Genomic DNA, 20375 nt, shown 5'->3' on the forward strand with positions numbered 1-20375 from the left:
CTAGAAAAAGAACTATTTAAAAAGAGTGGAGTATGAAAGATTCTACCTAGAAATATGCTTAACAGAAAATATTGTACCTCGGGGTCTAAGGGTTTTAAAAATGCCGGCTCAGGACCCATGTGATCCATTGCTACTGAGTGAATGGCAAAAATTAAATTTAAATACAAGCCTGGGCTATTTAAGACTGCTGGTAGATTCTGCTAAGCAAGAAGCCGACAAGTTAATAGATCTAATTAAAATTAAATATAGATCTATATGTGACAAATATGATCCTATCCTAACCACAAAACTGTTGGATGATATAACTAAGAACATCAACAGCTATGCTCGCAAGTTAGCACAAATTAAGCTAAGGAAATTATTAAGGGATCGCCAAGATTATGCTGCAGGTCATGTCTTTACTTGGCCTCGTGAAATCAAGAATACTGCAGCAAGTACAGATATGCAATATAGAATGTGATTCACAAATTAATGGAAAAAGTTACAACACAGAACTGACATTCAAAAAAGGAGTCACTATAGATGAACCATTCACAAATATAGAAGCGGCCAATGTGAATATACAGGAAGTGACATCAATGGGAGCCAGAAGCAAGAACATCGTAGTGACTGCAGAAGTGCATCACAACGCTGAAGAGAACAACAGTAAAAGATACACTGTAAGCCAACAAACTGCTTTTTTGGAATCAGAACTGATATACAGTCAAAAGAAAGTGCCATTAAGCTTTCCGCTACCAGTAAGAGAGAGGGCTCTGAGCAGAGGGGCAAAGAATCAACAGATGAGAGGGAGAAGTGTTACGCGATTAAAAAGGAAGCTACAGGAAGAAGGGGTGAGTCCTTATACGATAAAAAAGCGTTCAACAAAGTAAGAACTTAATAGTTAATTTATCCATGCATGTTTTAACAGTGGATGAAGTAAATGTATTACAAAAGGGACTCTCCTTCATACCAGCAACGGATAGTGACATTACTAGTCCAATTTTGGACTTAAAAATGTTTACAAGGAATTTAATGCTCAAAATGATGTAATAATGAATGTCAAGAAAATGTGTTTAAGAAACCCAGTTTATTTATACCTAAGCAGCATTCACTGATTAATGCATTTGAACAGTTGTGTATAGAAGAATTTTATAAAACCTATTATGAACAGGAAAATAAAGAAGCTAAGTATAAATGGAATAACTTAACAGCAAATGAATACAAAGCGATGTTAGATTTACAACAGTACCCTCATATTGTAATTAGACCAGCAGATAAAGGGGGACAGGTAGTGCTGTTAGATAAAGATGTTTATGAAAAGAAAATGGATGAAATGTTAAAGGACACACAATTCTGTGAATGTATTAGTGATGTACAGATGCAGCAAATGATATGTAAAGTCAACAATAAGTTAAAGGAACTGCATAGTTTAGGTCTCATGGATGATAGTCTGTTCAGATATTTTGAGATAACCAACCCCACCATTCCTATAATTCAAGGACAACCAAAAATTCATAAAAATAAGGAAAATCCCCCCATGAGACCCATAGTAGCGGGAAGAAATTGGTGTGCTGAATCTATATCCATATACTTTGAAAATAAATTAAATCCCCTCTTAAAGACTTCTGCAACCATTTTAAAAGATACAGAGCACTTTATGAAGGACCTGTACTCCCTATAGATGCAAGGGGAACAGGAGATAGGGAAGTGTTTGTTAGTTACACTGGATGTGACTTCATTATTTATTGTTATTCCAAATTATATAGGGATTAAATATGTGAATAAAATGATGACTAAAGCTGGTGGGTATACTAAAAATTAAATGGAATTAATACAAGCCCTACTATATTTGGTCTTAGAAAATAATATTTTTATGTTTGAAGAAAATATCTACTGGCAAAAAAATGGAGTAGCAATGGGCACCTCGTGCGAATGCATATGCTAATATTGTTATGGCTGTATGGGAAAATTAATATATAATAAAAGGAGCATCGAATTAATAACATCATATTTTTCCGTAGATTTGTGGATGACCTTTTTCTTTTATGGAGGAGTACTATAGAACAATTAAGAGTTTGTATTATGTTTAAATAAGACTACACATTTTCTTAATTTTACAGGGGCTTGTTCTAAACAGGAAATAAACTTTCTAGATGTCACAATTTTTAAAGAAAATGAGAACCAAATTTGCACAAAAATGTATAGGAAAGAATGTCATGTGAATAAATTATTGAGTAATGATAGCATGCACCCAAAATTTGTCTTTAAAAACGTTACACAAAATCAATTCTATAGAGCTTCTAGATTAAATGCTAAAAGAGAAGACTTTGAACATTAAATTAATGTTACAAAGAATGAATTAAAGGAAAGGGGATATGATGAATATAGTATTAATAGAAGTGCTAATCGAATAAAAGAACTAAGACATAATAAAGCTAAACCATATTTTTCAGAAACTGTAGAACATATAAGTGAAATGAGTAAAAATACCTTTGGGGCTAAGGACCTAAGGCCATGTATTAATTATTCAAGGAATATCAGAGAATATACCAGTATTATAAATAAATATTGGAATATTCTGACTGTAAATGAACAAATTAATACATTTTTGAGTTCAACACCACAATTCACATTTAAAAATAATTTATCCTTGAAAAGAAGATTATGTACTAGTAGAGCAATAAAAGCTCCACAGTCAATGATAGGAACAGTGCCATGCAAACAATGCACTCGGTGTAGTTCTATAACAACAGAGAAGGAATTTAAACATCCAGACATAGGCAAAGTATTCTATCTAAAAGTTAGAGCTGATTGTAATACGAAGCATGTAGTGTATTTGGCTAATTGCCAAACGTGGGTAAAACGGATAGACCCCTTAAAGATAGAATAAGAGAACACATATACTATATTAGGAAAGGGAATATTTCTAATGCTTTGGCAAAGCATGTAAAATAAACCAATACTCAGCACAATTTTAAATTTAGAGTATTAGGTATTATTAATGAAAATAAGAGAAAGGGAGACATTAGAACTAAACAGTAACTATGGAAGTAGTGGATAGTAAGGCTCAGGGCAAATGCAGGACATGGCCTTAATGATGTTATTCCATTAAGACCAGTTCTAAAGAATAGACCACTACGTAATTAGTCTATATCTTAGTTATTTAGTATTTTAGTATTTTTTATAAGTTTATTTAAATGTTTTATTTATTCATATATATATATATATTGTGTTATGTATTAGAATTTGGTGTTCTTGTAGAAAATAACTGAAGTATTCTTTATATATTTTTATATGTATTTATGTAATGCATTAGAAGGGATTGAATGTAAAGTAATATGGCTTTAAGAACTAATTAAACTGAATACTTTTGGATATAAAATGGGTGTGCTTACTAAGATGATTCATGCACCTGAAGAAGCCTAATGGTGAAAGCGCTTGTGTGAGTTCCTTACTATTAAAGAAGTTTGTTTTTAAAGAAGCTGGAGCCTGGTCTTTGCCTAGCGTATTTCTGTATACTTGTTCTTTGGATATTTGGTGAAGACACCTGGTTGCTGTTGGGTTGTTTGTTCGTATACTAAAAATAGTGCACAGTTTGTTTTTTTGTATAACAGTAATTTTCCCATACACTACAGTTTCTTACTGGATTTTATTAAATTGTCATGTTTATTTTGCTTTAGAATGCACTTTATTGAAATGAATCTAACCAGAATTAGAGTTGGAAAATAACACTGGAGAGAAAAGGTGAAGGAAATACATAGAGTGCAGTCCTTGGGATTCCTTGGAAGTCTTAGATTGAAAGGAAAATGTGTTGGTGCCTTACACATTTTCAGCAATAAAATTGCTACACACAGAAAACAAATTTATATATGTTGTAAATTGTACATTCATAAGTACTAGGTATCTGAGTACAGTACTCTATCCAGCACAGCTGCACAAACTTAATTCATTAAAGTGAGGGAGTCATGAATGAAGTGAGTATTAGGCCGTAGAGCTAATATGCATGGGCGGTCTTGTTGGGAGTCTGTAGTTGCTTTTGCACACAACTTAGAGGGAAAAATGTCTACCAAGTTTTGCTGTGCTAGTTGTAATGGTTCAGGTCCAGGACATTAGGCAAATACTTCATATCTAGTAAGAACTTAAATCATGGGTGTTCAGATGTGTACCTATAGGAATGTGGCCTTATGCCAGTGTCTGGTTTGCTACAGGCCTCTCAGCTTCACATATACATACCCAAATGTTGGTAACTGTTAGCTAGCATTTAGTATCCTTCCATAAGTAGTGGAGAGTGGGGAAGACCCTCCCACTTAGGTTTATATGAACAGGTCATCATATCAGAGATGAATTTTGAGAGTCTACTCATCTCCCAACAATCCGTCCTGTACTCCAGGTGATCCGTCATTTGAGAAAACCTTGAGGTTCATGAGATTCTACAACACCTGGCTTCTGATTTCTATTCTGCCTGTAGAGACACTTAAATATTTATGTCAATAATTATTTACTGTTTGGTAACCAAGAAGTTGGACTGGTCCAAAGACCCTTTCAACCCCCTGTGGAATAAACATCCCTGAGCTGCCTCCTGTATGATCTGTTCAGACCTACACTAGAATCAAGGACCACAGAAGTCTTCCTGCCTTTTTCCATCAAGTAAGACATGTAAGGCTTTGGACAAATGGGTCAAAGCAGTCTACTCCTGTGCCGCATTGGAGCTTATGGCTCTCAAATGATCTCACATTTCTAAATTCCAATCTTCCATAGTGGATCAAAGAGTTGAAAAATGTTCCTCCATGTGTCTGGGCTCAAGGAGGTTGTGATTAAGACTCTGTGTATAACTTTGTCAGTGGGCTTCCTTAGAGTCTACCAGAGTTTTGATTTTGTTGACACTGTGGCTATGGCCACGGGTTATGATGTGTGCTTACACAGGGCATCTTAGCTGAGGCCGTTCTCTATGAATAAGGGATATGAAGTAGTTTACTTCATTTGGTCTTCAACCTGTGGGATACCGAATCCGTATCGGATCCGAGCCGGTAATTTTACTCGCATCTGCTCCAAGCTCCTCCCCTTACCCATAATACACCTTCACTACCTTCCAACCCCCAGATCTCGTTTGCCGCGGCTTGCCTGAAGCATCATGATCTCCTGACCTTCGAGTTAGTGAGTGGGTTTTTGCTTTTTAAGCAACTTTTTCTAAAAATTTTCAGTGTAGGTGTTTAGTGTAGATTCCCTCTCCTCCTCCCCTCGCTGGTGCATCGTGTGTTAGAAAGTTTCCTAAGTAGGTTTAGTGTTAGTTTGTTAGTCTGCATTGCTTACCCTCCCCCTTCAGTGTTCAGTGTGCCTTGAGCGTTTGGTGAGTGGTTTGAGAATGGGAAATAGGTTATTTTTTTTCTTCTCCTCTTTCCTTCTCTAGTGTGTTTTCTTGTTCAGCCATGGCTGACCCCAAGCTTGTATTTAAAATGTGCACTGAGTGTGGCCCTAAATTGTCTCCTGTGGATGGCCACACTCTGTGTGTGATGTGCTTGGGCATTGCCCACTTGAGTACAGATTGTACTATCTGTGCGAGTTTTAACCCACGCGCTATTAAGGACAGGAAGGCTAAGTTGGCCCTCAGAGGCCTTCTTTCCACTTCTGTGGTGGCTGCCTCATCCACGGCTTCGATCATAGCGGTTGCTGTGGGCGCCTCTCCTCCCTCCCAGGCTGGGACTCAACCTCCCGCTTCTAAGACTGTGGAAGTGGAGCAGAAAAGGGGCAGAGAGACTGAGAAGAGAGCACCAGGACAGGCACTCTTCTAAGCCAGAGAAACGCAAGAGGTCTCTAGACCTTCCATCTACTCCCACCAAAAGTCAGCCTAGGATCCGTGACTCCCCTCGGCTCCGATCTTTGAGATTTTCCCTGGAGCCGGAGGAGACACATTCTCCATCTAGGGCCTCGGTTCCTCAACCTGCAAGGTCAGAGTCCATGGCCTTGTCGAGGTCCACGCAGAGCTTATCGGGAGTTGACATGGATAAAATGATGAGGAGGTGCATTCGTACTCCGGTCCAGATGGCGGTATTGCCAGCCCTCATTCCCTCTGGAGGGGGGAGCTTGCTTAATTTTTTTACACAGATTTCTCCTTCTCCAATCCGTACACCAGGTTCGGAGTTCTCTGATCCGAGGATGGCCTTAGTCAGGGGGTCGGTGCCGACGGTACCTGCTTCCTCGATGCCAACAGCTGCCTGGAGCATGTCAGATCCAACAAGTTCATATCTGAGCGGCTCTTGGAGCTGGAGCTTGGGTGTCTGATCCAAGGGAAAGGAACTTTTTTCATCGGCTCCGGCTTTGTTGGGCCAAGTTCCCTCCCTCAGAGCTCTGTCCACTTCTGGCCCGGCTCCGATTCTCATGTCGGACCCGCAGAGACCGGCTTCCTTATTGGTTCCCCAGGAGGTTCGCTCTACCTCAGCGTTCATGTTAGAAAGGGTTCTCTCCGCCAGATCAAGACACTTGACTATCCATTCGGGCTCCCCCCTGACTCGCCTCGGCTCTAGCTATGAATCCCATCATAATACCAGAGGGACAGCCCATGCTCGAGGAGCCTCAGACGGTTCCCCCTGAGGAACAAGTAGCTTGCGAGTTCCCCCCCCGGAGAGCCCCACCGGAGACGTGCGTCGCAAGCGTATGTGTAAGAGGAGGCACTTGGACTCCCCTGAGTCCCTCACCGAGGACACGGATTTGGATGATGGGGAACGTTCCCCCTAGGTCACCTCCCAGGGATGTCTCCTTTGGAGAAGTCATGGAAATCATTCGCCAACAGGAAGGTTGGTCCACCCCCAAACCTTCTTCTGACGAGTCCATGTTCCTGGAGGCTTTCAGCACGGACCCATCTACTTCCTGGGTGTCCCCCCCACAGATCCCCTGGTGGACCTGGTCACCTCTTGGGCCTGGAAGGAGCTGAACACCGTGAAACCAATCCCTAAACGTCCTGATAAGATCTTACGTCCACCATCAGATAGGCCAGCATGGAACAAGGGCTCCCCCGTAAATGCTATGGTGGTAGCAGCAGCCACAAAGAAGGAACTAGCCCAAGAGAGTTCCTTGGTACATTCTCCTGACCGAGAGTCACGGATGATGGACCGCTTAGGGAAGCAGATTTATGCGTCGGCAATCTTTTCCATTAGGGTGCTGAACTACCTGGCCCACGTCACGAGACTCCAACGTGACGTGGTCAAGGAAATGGCTGAGTCTCCCCCTGAGTCCATGTCGCAGGAGCGCATGGACTCGTTCTCCGCAAGGATGGCCACTTAGAAAGCAGTCTCCAACAGGTCCATGCGACTCCTCTCACATATTACTGAAGGAGCGGGTAGAGTGGCTTGGTCCGGCGTGTTCATGAGGTGCAACACCTGACTCAGACTGTGTCAGATTTCGGAACCTTTCAAGGCGTCCTTTGCCAATGCCCCTTATGATGGATCTATTCTCTTTGGTAAGACCGTCAAAGAGACTTTAGTCCAGAGTGAAAAGTATGTGAAGACACTGTCTGCCGTCGGAATCCGCTTCTCGAACCCTCAAAGATCCTTTTCCCGGAATCAGAGAGGGCAAAAGAAGATGTAGTTCCAGAAGTCACAGTATTCCCGGGACACTCAGGGCTCTTCTTCCTCTAGAGGCAGAGGGGATCTGAGGAATTTTGGGTGTCTCAAACCTTTTTCGGATAGGCCCAGACAGCAACCCTGAGGGGTTGCCCAACTGCTCTACTCTGGAGGCAGTTGGGGGACGATTGTCATTGCACCTGGCAGTGTGGGAGTCCCTATCATCAGACTGCTGGGTACTTCAGATCATATCCAGAGGATACTCTATCCCCCTTGTGGTTCCTCCCAAACCTTCAAAACACCTCCCGGATGTACCACCCACGCAAAGGGAGGCAGCAGCACAGGAAATTGCCAAGCTGCTAGAAAAACCAGACATCGAACCCGTCTCCCCAGATCAGTCTGGATCGGGCTTCTACTCTAGATTCTTTTTGGTGCCAAAGAAAATGGGGGACTTAAGGCCCATTCTGGACCTATCTACCCTGAACCTGTCAGTTGCCAAAGAAAAATTCCGGATGGTCACACTACAGTCCATCATGCCGTACCTGCAAGAGAACGACTGGATGTGCTTGTTAGACCTGCAGGATGCCTACTGTCACAGAATCTCCAGGAGTTTCCTCCGCTTCTGGCTCGGAGTTCATCATTACCAATTTCGAGCCCTACCCTTTGGTCTCACCACAGCCCCCAGGGTGTTCACCCAAGTGATGGTGGTAGTAGAGGCTCACCTGAGGATTCAGGTCTATCCATACCTGGACAATTGGCTCCTCACTGCTCCCACCAGGCATCTACTTTCTCAAACCAGGGATTATTTCTTAAAGCTTGCCCTGCATTTGGGGATCACAATCAACGCATCCAACTCACTTCTAAATCCTGTCCAGGTGATAGACTACATTGGGGCAAAGATAGACAGCTTACAATGCAAACCTTCCTGAGCTCAGAGAGAGTACAAAACCTGAGGATGCATGTCTCTCTGATATTCTGTTCTCATTTTCCATGGGCAGAATCAGTGTTGAGGGCTTAGGTTCAATGGCAGCGACCATAATGTTTCTTCCGTACGCCCAGTTACATATGAGAATTCTACGGTGGACACTAGCTGTATAGTGATCCCTGTTGGAACTTCCATTATCGTATCCAATACAACTCACTTGAGTCTGTCGGTCATCCCTTCTGTAGTGGATGTCCTCTCCGGAGATCTTGGACGGACGACCCTTTGTTTCAGCCTCTGTCCAAGCCACAGTGACGACGGACACCTCCCAACTCGGGTGGGGGGGCATTGTTCGGGCAGGACAGTCCCAAGGCCTGTGGTTCCCTGTAGAGACCAGCTTGCACATAAACGTTCTAGAGATGAGGGCAGTCCTTTTGGCATTGCAGGCCCTTCATGCCTTTCTTCCTCCGGGAACCATTGCAATTTAGTCAGACAACATGTCAGTGGTCTGGTACATCAACAAACAGGGAGGGACCAGATCTTACCCCCTTTGTCGTGAGGCCATGAGAGTGTGGGAATGGGCAAACTCCACAGGCCGTTTTCTCATAGCAACGCACATTCCGGAATGGTCCAAAATTCTATCGGACAGGTCAAGTCGGATTATTCTGATGCCTTACGAGTGATCTCTGAATCTTTCAGTAGCGGAGCAGATCATCCTGGAGTAGGGTCAGACTTGCTGTGATCTCTTCATATCTCCTTCCAACACAAAGTGCAGCGAGTTTTTCGCTCAGAACCCCCTGCCAGGGGAGTCCCCCAGAGATGCTGTAGTCTCTGCTTGGCCTCCCAGTCTTCTGTATGCTTACCCTCCAGTACCTCTTATTCCAAGGTTCCTACAGAAAGCTCGTCGACTAGGGGAGCAAATTTGATCCTCATTGCCCCGTTTTGACCTTGCCAAGTATGGTTTCCCTTTCTTTGGTCTCACGTTCTGGCTCCGCCCTGGATCTTGGATCCCATTCAGGAAGTGATTTCACATCCATCAAGAGTTCCTTATCTGAACCTGGACAGTTTGAAGCTCACAGCTTGGCTGCACCAGTTCCCATGATCGCTAGGACTCCTGGATTATCCTCTTCAGTTAGGTCTATTCTGGTGGCTGCTCAGAAGTCTTTAACCTGGAAGGTTTACCGCAGCAAGTGGAAACGTTTTTCCTTTTGGGCTTCTCAAAGGAGTTTAGACCTCTTCATGGCTCCTATTTCTGCCATGCTTGATTTCCTAGCCAATATCTTTCAACAGGGAGCTAGTTCTTTTACTATCAAAGTTCAGTTGGCTGTCATTTCTCATTTTCATGTGGGTGAGAATTCTCCCTCACTGGCCTCCTCCAGACTGTGCAAAGCCTTTATCAAAGGGACCTTTCTGTCATTCCCCCCCCGGTCAAGGATCCTGTTCCCCCATGGGGCCGTACTATGATTCTTTAAGCTTTGGTCGCTCCGCCTTTTGAACCTGCTGCAACTACAGATCTAAAATTCTTATCTTGGAAATCAGCATTCCTGGTGGCTATCACTTCTGCTAAAAGGGTCTCAGAACTGCAGGCTTTGTCCATCAAAGTTCCATATATGATTTTCCATAAAGATAGGGTTTCCCTTCAGACCATTCCGTCCTTTCTTCCTAAGGTGGCATCACAAGTTAATATCAATCACACCATTAATTTACCTGTCTTATTTCCTATCTTTGCTAACAAAATGGAATACAAACTCCACTTGTTGGATGTTCATAGGCAGTTACAATTTTATTTACATAGGACCAGAAACTTACGTAAATCCGATCAGCTGTTTGTGTCCTTCTATAAACCCTTTTTAGGTAAACCTATCTCCAAGGTCACTGTTGCTATTTGGATTTCCTCATGCATCCTTCAGGTCTATAAGGACAAAGGTATGTCTCCTCTGGGTCAGGTGAAAGCTCATTCCACTAGGTCCATGGCTATTTCTGCGGTCTTTTGGTGTAGAGTCTCATTGGATGATTTTTGTTCTGCATCTATTTGGCTCTCATCTCATACCTTTATTTCTCACTACAAATTGGATTTGACTTCTTGAAGGAGAGCATCCTTTGTTTCTGCAGTGCTCTGGAATATCCTTCCATGAAGGCCACCCAGGAGTTTAGTAGCTGGGGACTCTGTCCCACAGGTTGAAGACCAAATGAAGTAAACTACTTCATATAAAGAAGTTATGTACTCACCATAACATTCCATCTGAGTAGTTCTACTTCATTTGTCTTCAAACGTCCCTCCCTCCTTCCCCCTGACCTTGTCATATGAATAGCTTGCGGGCTGTAGTTGTAGGTCATAAAGTATTTTTCAGGTCAGGTTAATAGGTATAAGGGTCAGCAAACTCAATCTGGGGGTTTAAGGTAGTGGAGGTGTATTATGGGTAAGGGGAGGAGCTTGGAGCAGATGCTAGTGAAATTGCTGGCTCGGATCTGGTATCCCACAGGTTGAAGACAAGTGAAATAGAACTACTCAGATGGAACATAACTTCTTTTTTCAGAAAGTTCACGTAGTGTACACAGGAAGTTCTCCTTAGACAAACCAGTCAGGAGTTGTTGGATAAGGAAGCAGGCATTCAGCAGCTGAGGAGAACTTATGTCCCCCTTTTTCCTTTGTTCTATAACCAACAAAATGCAATAAAGAAAGCGGCCTCCTCGCCAACTAAGGAAGGCCTTGACGAATCAGCACTGTCTTGCACCCTCCAGTGATTCCCAAGTCTCACAAGTAGATAGCTCTGCTTGCCCAGTCACAGAAGGCATGACTGTGGTCATGGGCTGTCCACAGAGGATTCGATCTGTACGTTTGTTCTGTCTTGGGGGCCCACCTACACCAAGGGCCTGGTCCATATATCTCATAATATACACTAAAATTCTTAACTTACATGCTCTTGCAGTTTTTCCCAACATGGTATGCCTCACATTTACTGCATTTGGGACTGTTGTGGTCAAACAGATCAGTTTGCATAGACTAAGTCATCTGTATAGAATTGCATGTTAGTTATGACATTTGATTGTGCCTCTGGCTAGTGCTAAACTATCCATGTCATTAGTGACATCTTTAGTGGCAGAACATTGTCTTGTTTTCAATTACAAAAGTTATTTTGGAATTATTCTTGAGCTGAATTGATTCTAGGCCCTTTGCAGTGGTCCCCAGTTAATCATGAGCGTTGATGAAAAATGTTTGAGGGCTAATGCTTGGTTAAAAACAAGCTCTGTAAATAATGCCTGCTACGAAAACCTGCTGTAGTAAATCTTCCCTTAGGGTGAGCACCTTGAATAGTTGTTCTTTTGGAAGCTTTGTAATACCTCTTATGAATGGTTATTGATGATGCTGATATAAAAGATGTCCTGACTGAAATCACTGTTGCAGTATTCCATAAAATGGGTCATCACCCCTCAAAAGAGGATCTTAGGCCTTAAACACTTGTTTTATATGGACAGACTCAAAAAAACTCCAACTATTCTCTGTCTCATATCGCCTACTTAGAGGCGATCTCTGCTTGACTTACAAAGCCATGTCTGACCCAGCTCTGTTAGAAATGCTACATCTAAAGAAATGTCAATCCCTCCGCACTACACGCTGCAGAGACCTCAACCTCATTACCACAGTCAACAGAACAAGCTGGAGGGACAGGTTCATATCCCAGAGACTGCCCATGCTATGGAATAGACTTCCCATACATGTCAAGCGAAGCGCCTCACTGGCCCTCTTCAAGAGAAATCTTGATGAGTGGATGGGAAATAGAAAATTCACCCCGGGGATCACTCTAGTGGCTCTGTTTGACAGAGGCACTGGGAGCTAAGGTCAGGTGGCACAATGCCAGGGTAATCCTATGGGCAAGACTTGTAAAGGTTCCAGGGCCATTAGCCTTTTACACACGTATGAACCTATGTCCAGCCAAGGCTTCAGTGCTTTACTTTCCCTAAGTTGTACATCTGATACATAACCACATCTCGTATGTGTTTGGGTATAAAGACAAGACGTACAGGCATGGATCCTCAGACTCTCTCTCTTCCAACCAAAAAGCAGGTCGTGCATCAGTCAGATTGTTCACTGTTTGATCTTTGGTACCTTTACTTCAGTCTTTTATCCAGGTAAGTGCCCCATTGGTGAACTTACCTTTTTTATCTTAATGCTGTTTTGTTAAAAGTTGTATATGTCAGCTAGGAGTCCACAGAAGGACTTGCGTAACAAGCGTCTTTTCTGCCTAAGCCTGGAACATGATCTTAAGTCTTGCCCAGTCTGTCATTCATTCATTCCCAAAGCTCTTAGGTCAAGGCTTTCCACTCAATACCTTTCTAGAGACCCTGCAAGATGGGTGACTGCATCCTTTGATGACCCTCTGCTGCTAAAGAAAAAACTTGAGTGGCCTAAAAATGGATCCTCAGTCCAACTTTTCAGAATCCATTCTACGCGCTGAAGTTTCAGAACCTCCAGTACATCAGTTTGTTTCTCATTTGCTACTACTGAGACCCATTCGGTGGCCAGTGTGACTCCTGAGGCTTTGCAAATTGCTGATATGTCCAAGGGACTATGCGTCATAATTTCCAAGGGACCATAGGGCAGCCCTCAAATTTTAGTTAGGAAAGAGCTCTCAGGCTCTCTAATAAAAGTCAGATAGGGTTCTAAACCTCTGTATCTTATCCAGATGGACGCAACGCCTAAAAAAAAAAAAAAAAAAAAAAAAAATGAAGACCAGGCATGTGGCTTTTTCCTCAGCAGCTAGGGTAAAGGAGTGAATAGATTTCTCGCAGGGGTTGTTCAACGCTATTATGTCTTTGAAACGTCCTTCCTTCCTTCCGTTGGGTCTCCCCAACCACAGCTACTACTCTAAAAACCTGCCCTAGTTCCTTTTCCTCTGATAAAGAACAGGACTCTGACTGTGAGCGTTCTCTGAACTATTCCTTTCAGCTGCATTCTTCAGGACAATCTCCGATGAAGAGGACTCCCTCTCACTGGATTCTCCTATTGAGGAAACCTCTTTTGGTGAAACTATGCAGAACATGATAAAACACTGAATGGCAGTCCAAACAGATCTCTGATGTTCAGAAGAGGTATTACACCCTTTTGGAGATGGGTGCCCATGCCTCTTCTTCAGTCCCTCCTGTTCTTGAGTTTTTCCAGAATGCCTTTCAGTCCACCTCTCCTAAGAGCCCAGACAGGTTTTGCCAGGTGCCTGATGACCTAAAATATTTGGTACAAGAATGCAGTGGCAGACCTCTCTGCAGTATTTCTCTCTATAGATAAGCCCTCTAAGCTTCTGCCTGGTGTAGATGCCCTACCTACTGATAAAGTCAGTAGGGCTATGAAAGAAGGTTTACACCTCTGCTACGCTTCCCTTTAGGGCAATTAACTGTCATACTCCAATGTCAAAGTATTTGATCTCTGTCATGCAGTCATAGGTGTGTACTAGGCTAATGGCCCTGGAGCCTTTACAAGCCTAGCCCATAGGATTACCCTGGCATTGTGCCGGTCCTTAAAGTTATAGTTGACCCTCCTACAGCAGAGTCTAAGCATCAGATACTATTGCAGGCCTCTCAGATTGCCAGATAACAGAATTAAGTGCAGTTACGGTGCTCTGGATACTTCTAAGGCAGCTGTTACTTGATCTATCTGCAAATATGCATGTCTTCACAGTCAGCCTATACCTAAGGATTTCAAATCTAAAATTCTAGACTCTTCTTGGACAAAGACTTTTTTATTTGGCCTTCAGGTGACCAGCCTGTTCAAAACTCTGCAAGACCAAGGTAAGAACATGAAAGGCTGAAGATAGATTTTGTTCTTCTCTGTTCCTAGATTCCATAGGAATTACCCATCTAAGTCTACCTCCTTCCTTAGAAGGGATCCTAGGACAGCTCAAAACAAAGGAAAACCCTTAGGAAAAGGTAGTGTGAAAAAAACTATAGGGAACCTCTAGCAGGGAGGCCCCCCTTTGAAAACAGAAAATCTGTGACTAACTCTGCTCAAACCCTTACCTTGCCTTTAGTTCCATTACCCCTCTTTTCCAAAGATGTTGCGGTCCCTGGCCAGGTGGGAAGCTGTTACCACAGATGAATAAGTCCTCTCAGGAATGGTTATGCCATGTCTTGGGAAAGTATTCCGCCTATGAAAGGCATGCCACAGCCTCCTTAAAATGAAATATCCCTTCTTGGCGTCATTATTCAAGACCTGTTGAATCAAGATACTATCAAGCAAGTCCCAAAGACTTCATGGGAAAAGGCTTTTACTCAAGGATTTTTCTAATCCCAAGAAAAGAAGGGCAGTGGAGACCCCATCCTAGACCTGTTTCTCCCAAACACTTACTTGAAATGCTCTCTCTTCACACTTTTCTGCCTTTCATCCTCCCCCAGGCTTTCTTAGTCTCACTAGATCTGAAGGACTCCTACGTACACATACCCATTCACCCTTCCTTGCAGGAGATTCCTCAGTTTTTTTCCTCTGGTTTCTTGCATTTTCAGCTTATTGCACTGCCTTTGATCTTTCCACAGCTCCAAAAGTGTTCACAAAGTGTCTAGCTCCAGTAGTAGCTTTCTGTCACACTCAGGGAATCCAGATTTCACCTACCTGGATGACCTTCAGATCCACACTCTCTCCCTCTAGAAATCCTTCTTCAGGAACTACATTACACCCTTCACTTCTGACGGATCTGGGTTTTATTATAAACTACAAAAAATCCCACATGTTCCATACACAAGGCCTGTTTTTTTTTTCTGGGCTGCAGACTGGACACAAATAAAATGTATGCCTTCTTTCCCCAGGAGAAAGCTCAGAAAGCTCAGTCTGTCCAGTTATTTTCAACAACTCTCTTCCACAGCCCTTTGTTCAGCAGGAAAGATGCTAAGGGCCTTGGGATTCAAGGTGGCCAGATTTCCATTAACCTTCTAAACTTCACCCAAGTAATCTCCTCAACTACTCGCCCTAACAAAAACCACCCCCGGGGTCCATCTTAGACTGGATTCTAGTGTCCCATCCAAACAAAATCACTCTCTGGCACTATCCCTGACACCTTCAGTGACCATCTCCCTGCCTTCATCCATCGATCAAACGGCTCCACCCAACACCAACACCTCTACATTCAAACTCGTAACCTCAGTAACTTTAACCCCTTAATTTTCTCTAACATCTTTAAACAAATCAACTGGCAACCTCTAAATATCCTCCCACTTGACAATGCTGTTGAACACTTCAATTCCATCTTCCTAGATACTCTCAACTCCCTAGCCCCTCTAAGAAATAAGCGAATCAAAACTAACTCTGCACCATGGTTGACCAAAGAAACTAAACAAATCATGCGTCACAGAGACAAGTCCTGGAAGCTCTACCAGAAAAATAAACTATCCTCTGCCTTACTTCTATACACCCAACTCCGCAACCAAGTAAAGAAACTCATTACCAAAGACAAAAAAAACTACTATATTAAACTTCAGTCCAATAACAATAAAAACCCTAAACAATTTTGGAAATCGGTCAATTCTCTTCTTCATCCCGGATCTCAATGCAACCCCTGCCCCAACCCTAATCTATCTGACAATGAACTTATCTCCCACTTCAATACATTCTTCACTGAATCCATGGCTAAACTAACCAAAACGTTTCCTAATAACAACCTACCTAACTTCCTTTCCTCTCCACCCAGCAACCCAAACAATAATCCCCTCAATTTCAATTTCAAACCTGTATCCACATATTTTATAAAAAAGCTTCTCTCCAAGCTAAAGCCAGGTTCTAATGCCCCTGACAACATTCCCCCTTCCTTCCTCAAACATGCAGCTGAAGGTATCACCCTTCCAGTTAGTATTCTGATTAATAGATCCTTAACTGAGTCATACGTACCCAAACTTTGGCGTTCAGCCTACATCCTACCTCTTCACAAAGGAGGCAAAAACACTTCTATTTCTAACTTCCGCCCTATCGCCCTACTCTCTCCAATATCTAAAATTCTAGAAAAATGCGTCCACCACCAAATCTTACCCTATCTCATTCATAATCACCTCCTTACACCCACCCAGCATGGCTTCAGTCCCAACCACAGTACCATAACTGCACTATTATCCTTCTTAGAAACTATCAATCAAGCTCGAGACTCTGGACTCATTGTATCCACAGTATTGCTAGACCTTTCAAAAGCTTTTGACACCATCTCCCACACACACCTTCTTCATCATCTGGCTAATCTCAAACTCTCCCCAAACACTCTTTCCTGGTTCTCCAGTTACCTATCTGACAGATCTCAAGCAGTCAAATGGAAGAACTCATTCTCTTCCTTTTTGCCTACATCTACTGGTGTTCCTCAGGGATCCATCCTTGGACCCATGCTTTTCAACATCTTCATAAACAGCCTTCACACCTTCATCCCTGACACCACAGTCATCCAATACGCAGATGACTCTACCTTGGTCTGCTCTGCCCCAAACCTTCCTGAACTCCAGACCAAAACCCAACTAGCCTTTACCACCGCAGAGAACTGGATGCACCAAAACCACCTTTCTCTCAACTCCAATAAATCCAAAATACTAATTTTTCTCCCCTCCAAAGTTTCCTCTGTGGACAAAAACACTTTCAATGTTCTTAGCCAGACTAACACTGCCATTGAAGTGGTCCCCTCTGCAAAACTCTTTGGCATCACCATAGACGAACACCTCAAATTTGATCTTCACATACAACATAACAAAAAGAAAACCCACCAAAAGCTAGGTATGCTATATAGGAACAATCACTTCCTTTCAAACTCCACTAGGCATACCCTGGCAACATCCTTCCTCCTACCTTCCCTTCTATACGGAGCCCCTCTCCTAACCAACTTGTCTGCTACCAACACCTCTAAGCTCGAAGCTTGCTATAATAAGATCTCTAAATTTGCCACCAAATCCAAAACATCAAGTCACCACTGCCACAGCCTTCATTCACTGAACTGGCTAGAACTCCCTAATCACCTAGACTATCTACAACTAACCACCGCTCACAAACTAATATTCTCCCCTAATAAATGCCCAGCCTTAAAGGACATCCTTCCTCCATACATCCCTAACAGATCACTGAGATCTGAAAACCAAAACCTAATCTCCATTAGTAAACCGAAATGACCAGCTGGCCAGCTTTTACTCTCCTTCTCACTAGGTAAAAAATGGAACTCTCTGCCTACTTCACTTAGGACTATACCCAACACTGAATCCTTCAAAACTCAACTTTTTCTTCACCTATCCTCCAAATGGAAATGCTCCTGCTTTCACCCCACTTAAATTCCATAGCGACCCCTAACTAAGCACTCCTACTCCACTATACTCTCATACTTATTCTAATTTCTCAAAATAACTACAACTAACAGACTTTGTGACTGTAAGCATATAAATATTGATTCAAAAAAAAAAAAATAAAAATCTGCCATCAAGTTCTCTACAACTCTCAAATGTATTAACCCTACTTGTTTTTACAAACTATATTGTATGTATTTTTTCTTTGTAATCTTTACTTGCATTCTGTAACCTATATTGTATTATACTGTTCTTGGAGCTTTATTCTGTAACCTATATTGTATTATACTGTTCTTGGAGCTTTTCTCCCCGGGCCTCCACTGAAAATGGGCACTTCTTGGCCCAGTGGACTTCCCCGGTAATCAAACTGAAATAAATAAATAAATTTCAAATGAGGAGAATCCAGTAGTACATATAGTCTGTGTGGTCCCAGCAGTGTCACCCCTTGGACACCCTGATTCCCCTCCTCCCTTGTCTCATAAAAGACTAATTTGGTGGAAAGGACAGGTCATCCTCAACCCAGGACTGTCATTCTCACCATCTACCCTTCAACAGGTTCACACAGATGCCTTAGATTAGGCATGGGAAGAGTGGATAGAATCTCACTGAGTACACAGGGAAATGTCAACCTTCTTTCCTGAAGGAACACAACACCTCAAGTTGAAGGAAATGAGGACTCTTCTGCAACCTCTTCAGACTTTTCGCCCACCTTTGGAAACCCGGACCACTTGTAGTATGCACAGACAACACCACAGTCATGTGATACGTAAAGAGGGAGGCTCCAGGTCTTACCAACTGTGGGGAGACATGGAACATGGCAACCAAAATGAGCATCATGCTCACAGCCACGCACATCCCTTCTCAGGACAGTCTGCTTGCAGAATTCCTTAGCCACTTCCTGGAGGGGCCCCACAAATGGATTTTGAATGGAGAGGTTTTTCCAGACAGTCAAACTTTAGTGGAGTACTCCTCAGATAGCCCCCGTTTCATCACCAACTAACCATCAGCTCCCCCAGTTCCGCACTACGGACCCATGTCCCACATCCTGGAAGACAGATGCCTTTTCCTTCTTGAGGACCTGGAAGTTCCTTTATGCTTTTCCTTCTCTGCCTCTTCTTCCAAAAATTCATCTCAAGGCACAAAAGGAAACTACTTATACCAGCACCATAAGTTTCCCTTGCTATTTCACCTGACAAAGAGAAATTACTGAAGAATTATTTTCAGCAGTGATCTCAGTCAAGATGTAGTATTGTGCAACAACCTGACATAACAGTAGATGTCCTACTGATTACTGTTGCAGTATTTCATCCCACCCTCCATCCCCTATTTGGTCTCTCACTTCAACCTTCATTTGCCTCTCTCCCCTTTTCCTTACTTCGAGCTACACCCCCTCCTAGTTGACCAATCTCCCCTGTCAGTAGTCTTCAGGCTGCTGGCTTAGGAGATAATCTGAGGATTAACACTCGTATGTCTGTCTTTATACCCCATGCTTACAAGCTGAGGTCATGCATTGAACGTGCTATGTAGGGAAGGTAAAGTTTTGGTAGCCCAGCCAGATGTCACCAGTGCTAACCCATATGTCAGAATTGTGCAGCAGTGATCAGTAGGACATCTACTGTTATGGTAAGTTCTTACACAACTATAGTTTTCTAATAAATTTGCTTTCACTGATTTAGTAGCATTGCTTCCTTTTCTTTGCTTTTCTGAAATACTAACAACTTTGAATCACAACTATAGTATATACTTTATTTATAGATTTAAGTTGAAAGATGTTCCATGTAATACAACTCAAAAATTCTGTTCTGCACATGTGGTGAATTATTTATAACAGTTCTGTAAGGGCAGATCATACATTTGACTTGTGCTTTACAGGGTGCAACGGGAAGTTTTGTGCTCTCCTTTCGCCAAGTGATGTATGCCCCCTACCCTACCACACACATTGATGTTGATGTCAATTCTGTGAAACAAATGCCAGCTTGTCATGAACACATATACAACCAACGTCGGTATATGAGATCAGAACTGACAACATTATGGCGAGCCAACTCTGATGAGGATATGGCTCCTGACACTATTATCTATGTGGATGAGAGCTTCACTCCAGATCTGTGAGTAATTCTACCAATGGTATCCATTTTTTTAAGATGCTAGTATCTGCATTAGCTTTATACAAGAAAATTAGTGTTTATCTTTCTTATAAGGAATCCTAACAGAAATCTCTAAATTTAGGAGATGAGCATGGTGATGTCATTTTTATTACCTTTGCTTTGTCAAAGTTTCTTAACTTTTCCTCTAACTTTGTGTTAGCTGCAGGGCTGCTAAGACTGGTGCCTGCATCACTAGGTCCTTCCTAACTGGGCAGATGTAGCCAGATCCCTTTAGTTCCTTTCTGCCAAACACTTGAAGAGTGAGTCAGTTATTTCTATTAACATTTTGGTCAAAAATTACTTTTTTGTATTTGAGTTATCCAACCATAGATACTAAACACATGTCATTTACATATAAAGTGCTTTTTGTGTTTAGGCTCATCCCACAATATCAAGCATTGATTATTTTCTGAAGACATGACAGATGCTATGTATTGTTGGAGATGTAGGGTCCTAGAAAACTTTATAATAGCGGAGAAGTTT

At 42.5% G+C, this 20375-nt stretch overlaps 1 protein-coding gene across 1 annotated transcript in view; it reads left to right on the forward strand.

The window, feature by feature from the left end:
• Window positions 1–20375, forward strand: part of C9orf72 (C9orf72-SMCR8 complex subunit) — a 660311-nt gene that overhangs the window by 323929 nt on the left and 316007 nt on the right. The window contains exon 6 of the mRNA XM_044061855.1: window positions 19618–19853. Within this exon, the coding sequence (XP_043917790.1) occupies window positions 19618–19853 (236 nt within the window). The remainder of the gene's footprint in view (window positions 1–19617; window positions 19854–20375) is intronic.

Source organism: Protopterus annectens, chromosome 2.part0 (assembly GCF_019279795.1).
Source record: "Protopterus annectens isolate FY-2018-M chromosome 2.part0, PAN1.0, whole genome shotgun sequence".
Classification (NCBI taxonomy): Eukaryota; Metazoa; Chordata; order Ceratodontiformes; family Protopteridae; genus Protopterus; species Protopterus annectens.